The sequence below is a fragment of the Elephas maximus genome, chromosome 27 (genome assembly GCF_024166365.1).
Source record: "Elephas maximus indicus isolate mEleMax1 chromosome 27, mEleMax1 primary haplotype, whole genome shotgun sequence".
Taxonomy (NCBI): Eukaryota; Metazoa; Chordata; class Mammalia; order Proboscidea; family Elephantidae; genus Elephas; species Elephas maximus.
This window is the reverse complement of record NC_064845.1, coordinates 939,843-951,009: the sequence shown is the minus strand read 5'-3', so window position 1 is coordinate 951,009 and position 11,167 is coordinate 939,843. Positions and strand designations below refer to the sequence as shown.

The following is an 11,167-nucleotide window of genomic DNA, read 5'->3' as shown; positions in this document are numbered from 1 at the left end:
GTGTTGGGGGGCCAGGGGTCGAGGGGGCAGAGTTGTGTGTGGAGGGATGGGAAGGCAAGAAGAACAAGGGAGTGGGCAGGGCTTTTCTTCCTGGCCAAGATAGTGGGCAAAGGGGTGGCTCTTCAGAGCCTTCCAACACTGCTGTTGCCAGGAGCATGGGCGCCTGGTGACTATGGCCATTTTCCCCCACAGTGGGGACACAGACTCTGGGATGGGTGTACAGTCAGATACACACAGAGTAGAGAGTAAAACTTGGGTTTATTCAGACTGTCTCCTTCCATTTGGGGTGCAGAGTGTGGGGCTGGGAGAGGGGCAGAGAAAGGCAGTTCATTTGGCTTCTAGGAACGTTACAACTCTCACCCTCTCTTTGTGACTTTCGGACTGCCAGGACGGGCTGAACGATGGAAGTGGTGATGCCGGAGCTGACGACCCGCAGATCAATCCCAAGCAGAGCCCAGTCCTGTGTTCAGTTGACTCTGGCTCTCTGTAGGGCTTAAGGAGTGGATGTCTGAGAATGCTCAGACTAGTAATAAAAGACAGAAAGGCTGGGATGGAGGGGTCCTCAGAGGGGGGCTCCAGGGCAGGCAGTGGTGTGCATGCACACGGATGTCTGTGCATGGGCCTGGCTCGTGTATGAAACACCTGTCTGTACATAGCAGAGCCTCCACAGGCTGCTGGGAGCCTTCATCCTGCTCCCGCCCTCTTCCTGGCCCTTCCTCCCTCCTTGCAAGATCTGGGCCTTTGGTGGAACTGATGAGAGGGCAACTGACCACAACAGTTTCTGGAGATACCCTTTCTTCTTGGTCCTTGCTCCATGTGTGCCGGAGGTCAGTGCCCACCTCAGTCCTGGGGCACTGGAAGGAGGTGCCCCAAAGGTGGTGGGAGGCTGGTGGGAGGTGGGACACTCACTGGGCAGCTGGCTGGGAGTGGCCACAGGGCACAGGTGCCATCCCAGGGTCGGCCAGGCCACTGCTGAGGCCTGCTGGGCTGTGTAGGAACTGCCGCAGCAAGGGTGAGGCTCGGAGCCCGAGGTGGGGGCCTGGGGCCCTGGGTGGCTCCACCTGCTGGGTGACTGTGGTGGAGGATGCTAGGATGGTATTCCCAAACTGGTCCACCTCCTCGTACTGCTCGGTCATGGTTCTTGTGGCCCCGTAGCACTGGGAGCCACCCGGCCCAGTCTGCAGCTCCAGAACACTTTTCTGCCGCCCGGTGGGCAGGGGGCTGGCCAAGGCAGGGACAGGCTCCAGCTGTCCAGAGCACCAGGTGACCTCCTTCCTGGCGACCTCATCCTGGGCACCTTCCTGGTGGAACGCATCCTGGGCCAGGTGTGTGCTTTTTACAGTGAAGTCGGGGCTGCCCTTGGGCCTGGGAGCCTCCAGAGGCTTCCTTGTGGCTGAGTGGATGGAGATGAAGGTTGGGGAGGAGGCTGAATCTCTGCAGGGGGGCAGGACCCAAGGATGGCCCCCATCTTCTCTCAGTGTGTCCAGCCTCCTGGTGGGAGGGGCAGTGGAGGCTGCTTGACCTCTGACCTCTGTGTGATCTCTGACCTTGGCTTGACTCTGGACCTCAGTGTGGCATCCAGCCTCGGTTTGGCTCTTGACTCCAGTCTGACCCCTGGCTTCCTGAACTGACCAGTTGGGCAGGGCTCTGCTGCTGGCCGTGACACTGGTCTTGTGGGCACTGGGGTCCTTTGGGGTTCCCTGAGAGTGGCCTCTGGCATTAGCCTCAGGCTGAAGGCTGGACATGGAGTTGAGGGCCTTGTGCACAGCCTCCTCAATGTCCAGCAGCCTGGCCAGGGTCTGTTCCTTTAGCCGGGCAACCTCCGTGCTGACCCTCGTCAGCTCCCCAAAGGCTTGCTCCACGGAGGCCTCAGGCTTGCGGGGGGCAGCAGGCACCTGAGGGGTGTCCCCTCCCAGCTGGGGCACAGCCTCAAAGAGCCTCCGCAGAGCCCGTACATCCACGCTGCTCATGGCCTCCTTCTCCAGGGCTTGCACTTGGTTCAGGAGGCCCTGAAGCTCCTGGTGGCTTCCCTGCAGAGTCCCGGGGTGCTCAGGGGCCACCTGCTGGGAGCCTTCCTTGGGCTGCTCTCCTCCAGAACTGGGGCCCCACTGTGGTGAGGTGGGGTCACTGCTGGGAACTCTGAGTTTGGGGGGCTCAGGGCTCTGAGCATTGTTGTCCAGAACCTGACTGTCGGCGGGCCTGGGGCCCATGGTGCTGAGGCCATGTTGGGGGCCAGGCTGGTCTGCAGTGGTGGGGACCTTGGCCGTCTGAAGGATGGCTGTATCTCTCTCACCTTGTTTGTGTTCTCCTGGGCCCACCTCTGAGAAGGATCTGGGAGACAGAGCTGGGGGCTTGGGCAGCCTCCGAGGAGGATGGGTCAGGGAGAGGTAGGCAGGTTTGGGGGGCAGTTGGGGCTTCTTCCTTGGTGGTGTGGTAGGCTCCAGCTTCAGGGTCTGTGTCTCTGACCCCTCAGGGCTTCTCTGGCCAGCAGGGCTGCTGTGGGGGTGGGGGAGGGGGTCCCGCAGGGGCTCGGAGCCTTGCTGGACGGAGTCCTCTCTGTGGCGTGTTGGGGCTGGGAAGTCGGGTCTCTTCACAGCAGCTGGGAGAGGAGGGGGAGGACGAACAGAGGCATTATGGGAGTGCAGGCTGGCACCTGCCTCCTGAGGCCTGGCGGCCAGAGTGTGGTGGGCTAAAGGGGCAGCTTTCAGGGTGGTCTCTGCAGGTTGGAGGCCCCCCTGGCCGACTTCTGCCACCGCCTTCCCCGGAGGCCCCCAGGTGCTCTGTGTGCAGTCCCCCAGCTTTTCCCGCCCTGGCCCGAGACTCTGGCCCAGGCCTCCCCAGAGTGGGCTGGGAGCCTGGGCTGGGAGGGCAGTCTCCTTGTCCCTCGGGTGTGGTTCCCTTTCGGAAGGCTGGACACCCCTGAGTGGGTCAAAGGTTCTCACCGGGTGAGCAGTGTAGACACCGTCCTGAACAGTCCCCCACCCCATGGGCAGCCCTCTGGGTGGTGCATTCTCTTCCCCACTGACCTTTCGGGGGCCTGCAGAGATCCTGGGGTCGCCTCCAGCCACAGGCCTGGTGTTGCTCCGGGCAGCCCCAGGGGCCACGGCCGGTGCTTGCAGAAGGCCGTTCTGGAAGGGAGTGGAGGTGGCTGTGGGGCCCGGGCCCTGCTTATGCTTGTTGAGGACTTGTTGGTGCAGGCTTTGGGCCTTGGCCGTTGCCATCCGCAGACTCTGTACGGCGGCCTGGAGGTCTGGGGTCCCGGGGCCCTGGGGCACAGCCATGGCTCCCTCCGCCTTCCCCAAGGTTGCCATCCCTTTCTGCCCAGTGTGACTGTCTTCCTGCTTTTCTACTCCCTGCAAGCGGGCTGGGGTTGCAGTGTCCCCAGCCAGAGGGACTGCCTTTCCAACAGACGGCAGGGGGCAGGTGGCCGCCCCTGGGCCTCGAAGATGCCCCATGCCCAGGCTGGGGTCCAGGGGAGGCACATGGATGATGCTGTCAGTCAGGGGCAGCCTCTGGGCCCCCTCGCTGCCTGGCACTGGACTTGGGTCAGCTGGCGGCTCCCACCGCAGACTGTGCAGACCACTCAGGTCCCCTTTGTTTATGCAGCTGGCCAGCAGCTGCACACTGCCCTTCTCGGGGGCTCTGTTGGCTGGCCGGGGCTGCAGGGAGTAGGCTGTCAGTGCCACCAGGCCCTGCTCTGTTTCCTGCATCACCAGCCCGATCCTTGCCACCGAGGCCCTGAGGCTACACGCCAGCACCTGCTGGAGCTCGGGGTCCAGGTCATCAATACTCCTGCTGCTGCCAGGATCTGGCAGCCTCAGTGGCGTGAGCTGGAGCTGACCTGCTGGGTCCTCCTGCACCAGCAGCCCCTGCTGGTCCACATCTGGCCGGCGCAGCACTTGTCGGACGATCCTGGGAAGCTCGCCAGACACCAGCTCTTCCTTCCGGACGTGGGGACGCCCCTGTCCTGGGCTTGGGAGAACATACTTGGCAAGGCAGAGCTCCCCCAGCCCGCGGGCCTCCATGAGGATGCCCCCGTGGTGCAGGATGCCAGGAGTAGCGTGCAGGGTCCGCAGGGTCCCCTCGGCAGCAGTCTCCTGCCTCTCTGGTACCCTGTTGCCTGAGGGGCCCACCGGCTGCTCTTCCTGGAGACTGCCCCCTCGGATGCTCTCAGCTGCTAGGGAGCCCATGGGGCAGTTCTCAAAGAGCCATGTGAACTTGTGCACAGCACCCCCAGGGATGGGCCCAGGGGCTACCCTGGACGCCTGGTTGTCCCTCTTGCCTGCCTCCAGGGCCTGGAAAACCTCCTTTTGACGAGACACCTGGCCCGAAGGGATCTCCACTCGGCTGCAGTATCGCACAGGCCCTCTCCTGCAGGGGCGGCCTGGGGCCTGCAGAGGCTCCGTCTCAAAGATATGTCCATCTGTCTGTCTTTCCCCAGCCTGGACTTGGCCAATCCGCAGGTGCTGCTCCCTAGAGCCCTCTGGCCTGTCCAGGGGTTGGGGATCAAACATCCAGGTGCAGGACCGGACCTCAGGCTTGGCTGTGGGGTCTGTGACCTCTGACCCCTGCTTCTCCATCAGCTCACTCATCGGGTGTGTCTCGAACAACCACCGGATGGTCTGCACATCACCCTTTGGGGGGGCTTCGGGCTGGATGCCTCCCTGACCTTTGCCCTCTTCTTCTTGTCGTTCCTGCCTCTCCCGCTGGTGGATCACCTCCAGGGGCTGTGTCTCAAAGAGCCACCGAGCAGTGCCCACGTCCCCAGCTACCACTTCCTGTCGGGTGATGCCCCGTACCACATCAACGGTACTGGGGTGTTGGGCCAGTCCATCTAGGGGCTGCGTCTCAAACATCCACCTGTAGCCCTGCACATTGCCCCCCACCACCTGCTCTCTGCTGACTGAGGTCAGGGCGTGCAGGTGGCCCTTGCTGTCCTGCATGGCGTACACGGGGGACCTGGTGTCCTGGGGCTGTCCACGGGACTCAGTCCCTTCTGCTCTGCTCACACTCCCAGGGGCTGGATGCTTGCCCTGCCCGATGCTGTCCAAGGGGAGCGTCTCAAAAAGGTTCTTGAAGGTCTTCACATCCCCCTTCACCCCTTCCCTCTCAGGGGCACTCTGAGAGAGGGGCAGTGCTGAGCAGCCACCACTGGACAAACGCTCATACCTGAGCCCCTCCCCCTCCTGGGGGCCCACTCGCTGCAGGTGACCCACTTGGACCTCGTCTCTGAGAGCGTCTAGGGGCTTCGTCTCAAACAGCCACAGGGTGGAGCGGACGTTGCCGGGGACCACCTCCTCCTTGGGTGGGGCCTCTGCTCTGGCTTCCTCATCCCCCTTCAGAGTGTCTAAAGCTTGGGTCTCAAACAGGTGCCGCTGCTGCTGGACATCTGGGCCAGGAGGGATGAGGTCTGGGGATGGCTGGAAGTCCTTCTCATCCACAACGATTTCCCGGATGGCATCCAGGGGCTGTGTCTCAAAGATCCAGCGAGCTGCACTGACATCAGGCCGAGCCCCCTCCTCCAGGGAGATGCCTCGGATCACCTTCACCTGGCTGGGGTCCCGGTTGATGGCGTCCAGCGGCTGGGTCTCGAAGAGCCAGCGGGCAGTCCTGACTGCATTGCTCTGGATCTCCTCACGGCACGCGGCCTTCACCTCATGGATGGCGCCCTCCGCATCCTGGATGGCGCACAGCGGCTCTGTCTGGAATAGCTTCACGGTCTTCTTCACGTCGCCCTTCAGCTCCTGGATCTCGGAGCGCAGCTCCAAGGGGCTCTGCTCCTGGATGGAGGGGCGGGAGCCCAGGCGGTCCAGGGGCCGCGTCTCAAAGAGCATCCTGGTACCCTGGACGTCTCCACTGGCTGCAGGCTCTCTCACTGTAGCCTCCGGTGGCTTGTCCTGGCCAGTCAGCTCACCCAGCGACTTCGTCTCAAACAGCCAACGGGCTGCACGAACGTCCCCTCCGGACGCCTGGGCGGCGGCTGGCTCCTGGCCTGTGCTGTTGGCAAAGGAGCCTTCCTCAAACTTGCGGGAGGTGGCCTGGACGTCGCCACCAGGCACTGGCTCCTTGGCAGCTGGCTTCTCGTGGTCCCCAATGGCGTCCAGCCTCCAGTTCTCAAAGATCCAGCGCATGCACTGGACATCACCCTCCGTGGGCTCCTCAGAGCTCAGGACTTCAGCCAGGTCCTCCGCCACAGCCTCGGCCAGGTTCTTCCGGAGCTCGGGGTGGATATGTCTGTACAGTCGGCGCAGCTCACTGGCTTGCCGCTGCCGGTGGAAGCTGGAGAAGGACTCCTTGGGCGGTGGTGGCGGCAGGTCCTCCAGGGGTGGGGGTGGTGGCAGGGACAGCTCCTCTGTGGTGGTCACCGGGATGGTCGGTGCAGGGGCCGCCTGTGTCTGGACGTCGGCCATCCTTCTGTGGAGAAGGGGTGGAGGTGAGGATGGGGCTGGGGACATCAGGTGGGCTGGGGGCTGGTTGCTGGGAGAGATAGCAGCAGGGAGCAGGGCCCACGGGCAGTGTACCCCTCAGTGACATCCGCTTAGAGATTCCCTCTCCTATAAACAGACGGGACACTGCCTGGCCTGGGCTCACTCTGCCATCTCCTTGATGGGGTTCGTGACAAGCCTTGAACTGAGAAAATTTGATGTCATCTAGTGAGGTGGGTCCCTGCTTCCCCAGTGTAACTGGTCACTAGGGGCACCACTGGCCATGAAGCTCTTCCCTTCAGCCCCACAAAACCAAAATCCGTCGCCGTCGAGTTGATTCTGACTCATTGTGACCCTATAGGACAGAGTAGAACTGCCCCATAAGGTTTCCAAGGAGAGCCTGGGGGATTCGAACTGCTGACCTTTTGGTTAGCAGCCAAGCTCTTAACTACTGTGCCACCAGGGCTCCATTCAGCCCTATAAGGGGTGCCTAAAGCAATGGGCAAACTGAACACGTCCCATGCTTGCTCCTTTTCCAAAGTCAGTTTGTCCCCCTGGAGGACTGCTGGTGAGTGGCCTGGGGGAATCCGGCCTTTTGGGGCCCAGCCAAGGAGAGGTGAAGCCCGTTGCCGTGGAGTTGATTCCGACTCAAGGTGACCCATGTGTGTCAGAGTAGAACTGTGCTCCACAGGGTGATTTTTCAGAAGTAGATAACCAGGCCGTTCTTCCCAGGTGGTTCTGGATGGACTAGAGCCACCAGCCTTTCAGTGAGCAGCCCAGCACATCAACCATCTGCACCTAACGGAGAGGACTACCCTAAACCCATGACCCATTTCCTGTGGAGACAAAATTCCCTTTTGGAACACCAGAGGGCGCCCTTGCCACGTCGGCCGGGAGCTCAGGGGCAGCTTTACCTCGACTCCACTCACTCTGCGGCCTTGCCCAGGCCCCCGGGGGTGGGTCAGCAGCCCACACTATAGAGGAAGCAATGCAGGCTCAGGGAGGGGCAACTGTCCACCTGCTTTCTCCTGGTTAGCCGAAGCCAAATTCTGAATTCCCTATCAGAGTTCTCTATGCTATACCCCAATACCCCACGACTCAGAAGGTCTGACCCGGGCGGATTTCAAGGGCCGTCTAGCCTAACCTCTCGTACTCAAGAGGAAGAAACCGAGGCCCAGGAGGAGTCAGATCTTGACCTCGTTTGGGGCCTGGCCCCAAGGAATAAGAGGGTGGAGGGTGAAATTTTCCATCTTCTGTTTCCCAGCAGGTACCCCTAGGAGAAAGTGAGAGTGACCCCTACCTTCAAGGGGGACTGTGGGGCAGGGGTCCTTTCTGCAGAGACAGCCCTGTCCCTTGCCCACGGAGACTCCCCCCCACCCACATGTGCAAGCAAGCCCAGCTTCAGGGCCTCCTAGGTGCAGGGCCTCAGACTCAGACCTAGAGCCTTCACCTGGTGTTATGCACTCACGCCCACCCCTCCAGCCCAGATCAGCTCGCCCTTCTTCTTCCTCCCCCTTCACGTCAGTCAGCTTCCCACCCAGGACACGACCTCTCCCAGCTCTGCCACTGACCCCATGATGGCCTCCAACCCTGCAGCCCTCCTCTGGTCTCTGTCCCATGTGAGTCTTATCTGCCTTGTGACAGGTGTACTGACAGCCACCAGAGGCCACCAGGGGAAGAATGAGAAGCACGTACCCCCTCCTGCTGCTCCTGGCCCACTGCTCTGCTGGTGCTAAAGATAGTGGAGGCCCAGCACAGCAGCCCTGGGCTTGGGAAGAAGGCTCAGACTCGGCCACCAGGGGCCCAGGGACCCTTGGTGGCCTTCCTCTTCAGTACCCCAGGCTCCTCTGAGCCCTGGGCCCACCCTGGATCCTGCCACCTGGGCTGTGTCAGGGCTCTGGCCTGCAGCAAGACCAACTGACTGGACCCTGAAAACCTCCCCTGGCCAAGGGGGCTCAGGGCAGCAGCAGGGACACTGGAGCAGGAGAGCAGGCCTCCTCCTTGTCCGTCTCCACCCAGCAGGCCCTCACACAGACATCAGAGCCCCAGGAGTCTCAGTGAACCCCCTGGGCCGTGACCTTCAGTCGCTGAGTTTCTGTGACGACCCCCTGCCAAAGGCAAACCTGTGCCATCAGGACCCTCACTCTAGGCTGTCAGCAGTGCCCTGGCAGCAGATGGTGTGGACAGGCCACCAGCCCACCCCACCCCCAGGAATCTGCCATGGTCACAGACTGTTAGAATCAGGCCTCCAGAGATGTCAGACCCAAGGGCCCTCAGAGGTCAACGAACCTGAGTCTGAGGATTGGGACTAGTAACCCCCTATCGTTCAGATGAGGAAGCCGAGGCCCAAAGAAGGGAAAGGCATTGTCCAAGGCCTCAGCAAGGCTTATTGTAGGTTCTCTGCCTCCTGTAACCCCTCGCCTCCTCCTGCCTGGCCCGGGGATGGGGCTTATGTTTCTAGAGGGCAGGGGAGGGTGAGGACATACTTTAGAACTGTGGCCAAAGAAACATCCCAGAGCCCAGCCTTCTAGAGCAAGGCCAGCCTCTCAGGGTGACCCCACCTTTGCCCCAGACCCCTCCTCGGCCCAGCCCCGTCTTTGCACCTGTGCAGACTCAGATCTGCACTCCCCAACCCGAGCCCCCAGTCTGGGGAAGGAACCGGACAGACTCAGCACCCTGCTGCCCCCCCCACCCCCCCAACCGCAAGTCCTAGGCCTGGGGATGGCGGGGCTGGGCTCAGACCAGGCCTCAGGCCAGCCTTGGGCAGATATTCCGGGGCCAAATATGCCAAGACTTTAGCCCACAACAGCTGGGCAGGGGGCTTGTGCTGGCAAAGTAGACAGCCTACGTAACAGTCCCCATCACCTCCAGGGCCTCCCTCCTCTCTTCCATCCCTTCTTCCTGCCTGGGGACACCCTGGGGGAGCCCTAAAGCCTGAACCAACCCTTCGCTGTCGAGTCGATTCCAACTCATAGTGACCCTATAAGACAGAGTAGAACTGCCCCACCGGGTTTCCGAAGATTGGCTGGTGGATTTCAACTGCTGACTTTTTGGTTAGCAGCCGAGCTGTTAACCACTGGGCCACCAGGGCTCCAAACAATTGCAGTCCAGCCACCTTCTCGTGGAGGCTGTTCCGGATTATACCCAGGCAGACTGGCGAGATCCTGTCCCTTCTGTGGTCTCAGGCCTGCGGTGGCCACTCTGGGTGCTCCCCCGGAGCTCAGCTACATCTCCTTTAACTGCTTCATGGATTCTTTATATTGGAGGCCTCTCCACTCACGAACATCCAGACCCAGGGCCCCTCAGCCCTTCCTGCACCCAGAGTCACCCTACACACTCTACCCTGTGAGCCACCCACCAGGGTCTGGAGGGGGTCCCAGCCTGAGGACCAGCTGCATGGACCACGGGCCGGTTACTCACACGCTCTGGGGTCTGTGGCAGGCGTTCCTGGGGCTCTGTCGCTCCTCTCGGGGTGCCTTCACTGCTGGCTCCCTCCTCTGGGTCTCTGTCCCCTGCCAGCCCCGGCAGCTGCCTTTATCTTGTGGCTGGTGGCGGGGGGGGGGGGGGGTGGGCCGGGTGGGGGCGGACGGGGACGCTAAGTTCAGAGTATGAAGTGGTTCGGTTATTTTTAGGGCCTTTGGAAGTCACTCTTCCATCGGGGGAATCAGTTACACGTCCTTTCAGCTGGGGAGGGGGAGGGGGAGGGGGCCAAGGAGGCTTCATTCATCCCAAGCCTGGTCTGAGGATTGGGGCTAGTGACTCAGCCGCGTGCATGTGCGTGTGTGTGTGGGGGGGTGCCCGAGTTATTCTGAGGGGTGAATAAGGAGTGGGCACCTGACAGCTGGCCGGCCTCTGACGACTCCTGAGTGTGTTGCCCGGAAACTGGAGGCCCCCTGAGGGCAGGGCCAATCCCTTCTCCTCTGTTTCTGGTCTTGGTGCTTCTGAGAGTTAGGCCCAGCTCTCCTCCCTCCATCCCTTTCTGCACTAAAGATTCCCCCTTCTCTCACCTTCACGGAGTCCCTAGGTGGTGCGAATGGCTAATGTGCTCGGCTGCTAACCGAAAAGATGACGGTTCGAGTCCAGCCAGGGGCACCTTGGAAGAAAGGTCTGGCTATCTACTTCAGAGAAATCAGCACTGAAAGTCCTACTCTGACACGCACAGGGTCGCTGTGAGTCAGAGCTGACCCCGTAACACAGGCCTACAAACCCCAAGTGAACCTGAATCACCAGGTCCCAGCCCATCACCAGGCCCTGGTTTATCAAAGAATTCCTCAGAGTGGTTTTCTGGTGTTCACACCAGATCACATGGTCCCTGTTTACTCTTAGCTTCTTCGCTTCTGACTCAGGGCCCAGACTTTCTGGGAATGGGGGCGGGGGGGGGGTGCGGATGAGGGATGCTGACCGTGGGGTTATTTCTGACCCTGGAGTCATCAGCTTCCCAGTCACAGGCGAAGTGGGGGTGGGGGGTCACACCTGCCCCCTCCTTTGCTGCCCAGAGCCAGGGGGCCTAGCGGGCTCACGAGATGCTGGCATTTAGGCCGGACGGAGCAGTGTGGTGAGGGATGTCCGGGGACCATCCACAGAAGACTAGAAAGTGGCATTTTGTCCCAGGTGGGAGGCCACCCAGGTGCCATGTCTAAAAATGTGCAGGTGTGTTCTAGTATCTGGCAGAATGGGGTCTTGCTTCTAACATCCCAATGCCCGCTGTGCCAGAGGGTGATACCAGTCATTGCTCGCTTTTT

The 11,167-nt window shown here is 61.4% G+C and overlaps 1 protein-coding gene across 2 annotated transcripts; it reads right to left on the bottom strand.

Annotated features, from left to right (window-relative positions):
• Positions 1 to 212: 212 nt before the first annotated feature.
• Positions 213 to 9,919, bottom strand: XIRP1 (xin actin binding repeat containing 1). 2 transcript variants are annotated; one of them, XM_049870784.1, is made up of 3 exons: positions 9,846 to 9,919; positions 3,027 to 6,414; positions 2,516 to 2,599 (listed from the first exon to the last, which is right to left on the bottom strand). In XM_049870784.1, exons 2-3 carry the CDS (start codon positions 6,408 to 6,410, stop codon positions 2,591 to 2,593), a joined length of 3,393 nt encoding a protein of 1,130 aa, XP_049726741.1. In that variant the 5' UTR covers positions 6,411 to 6,414; positions 9,846 to 9,919; the 3' UTR covers positions 2,516 to 2,590. The 2 variants fall into 2 exon arrangements, with proteins under 2 accessions (XP_049726740.1, XP_049726741.1); XM_049870783.1 differs by having other exon boundaries at positions 213 to 6,414.
• Between the last annotated feature and the right edge of the window lie 1,248 nt (positions 9,920 to 11,167).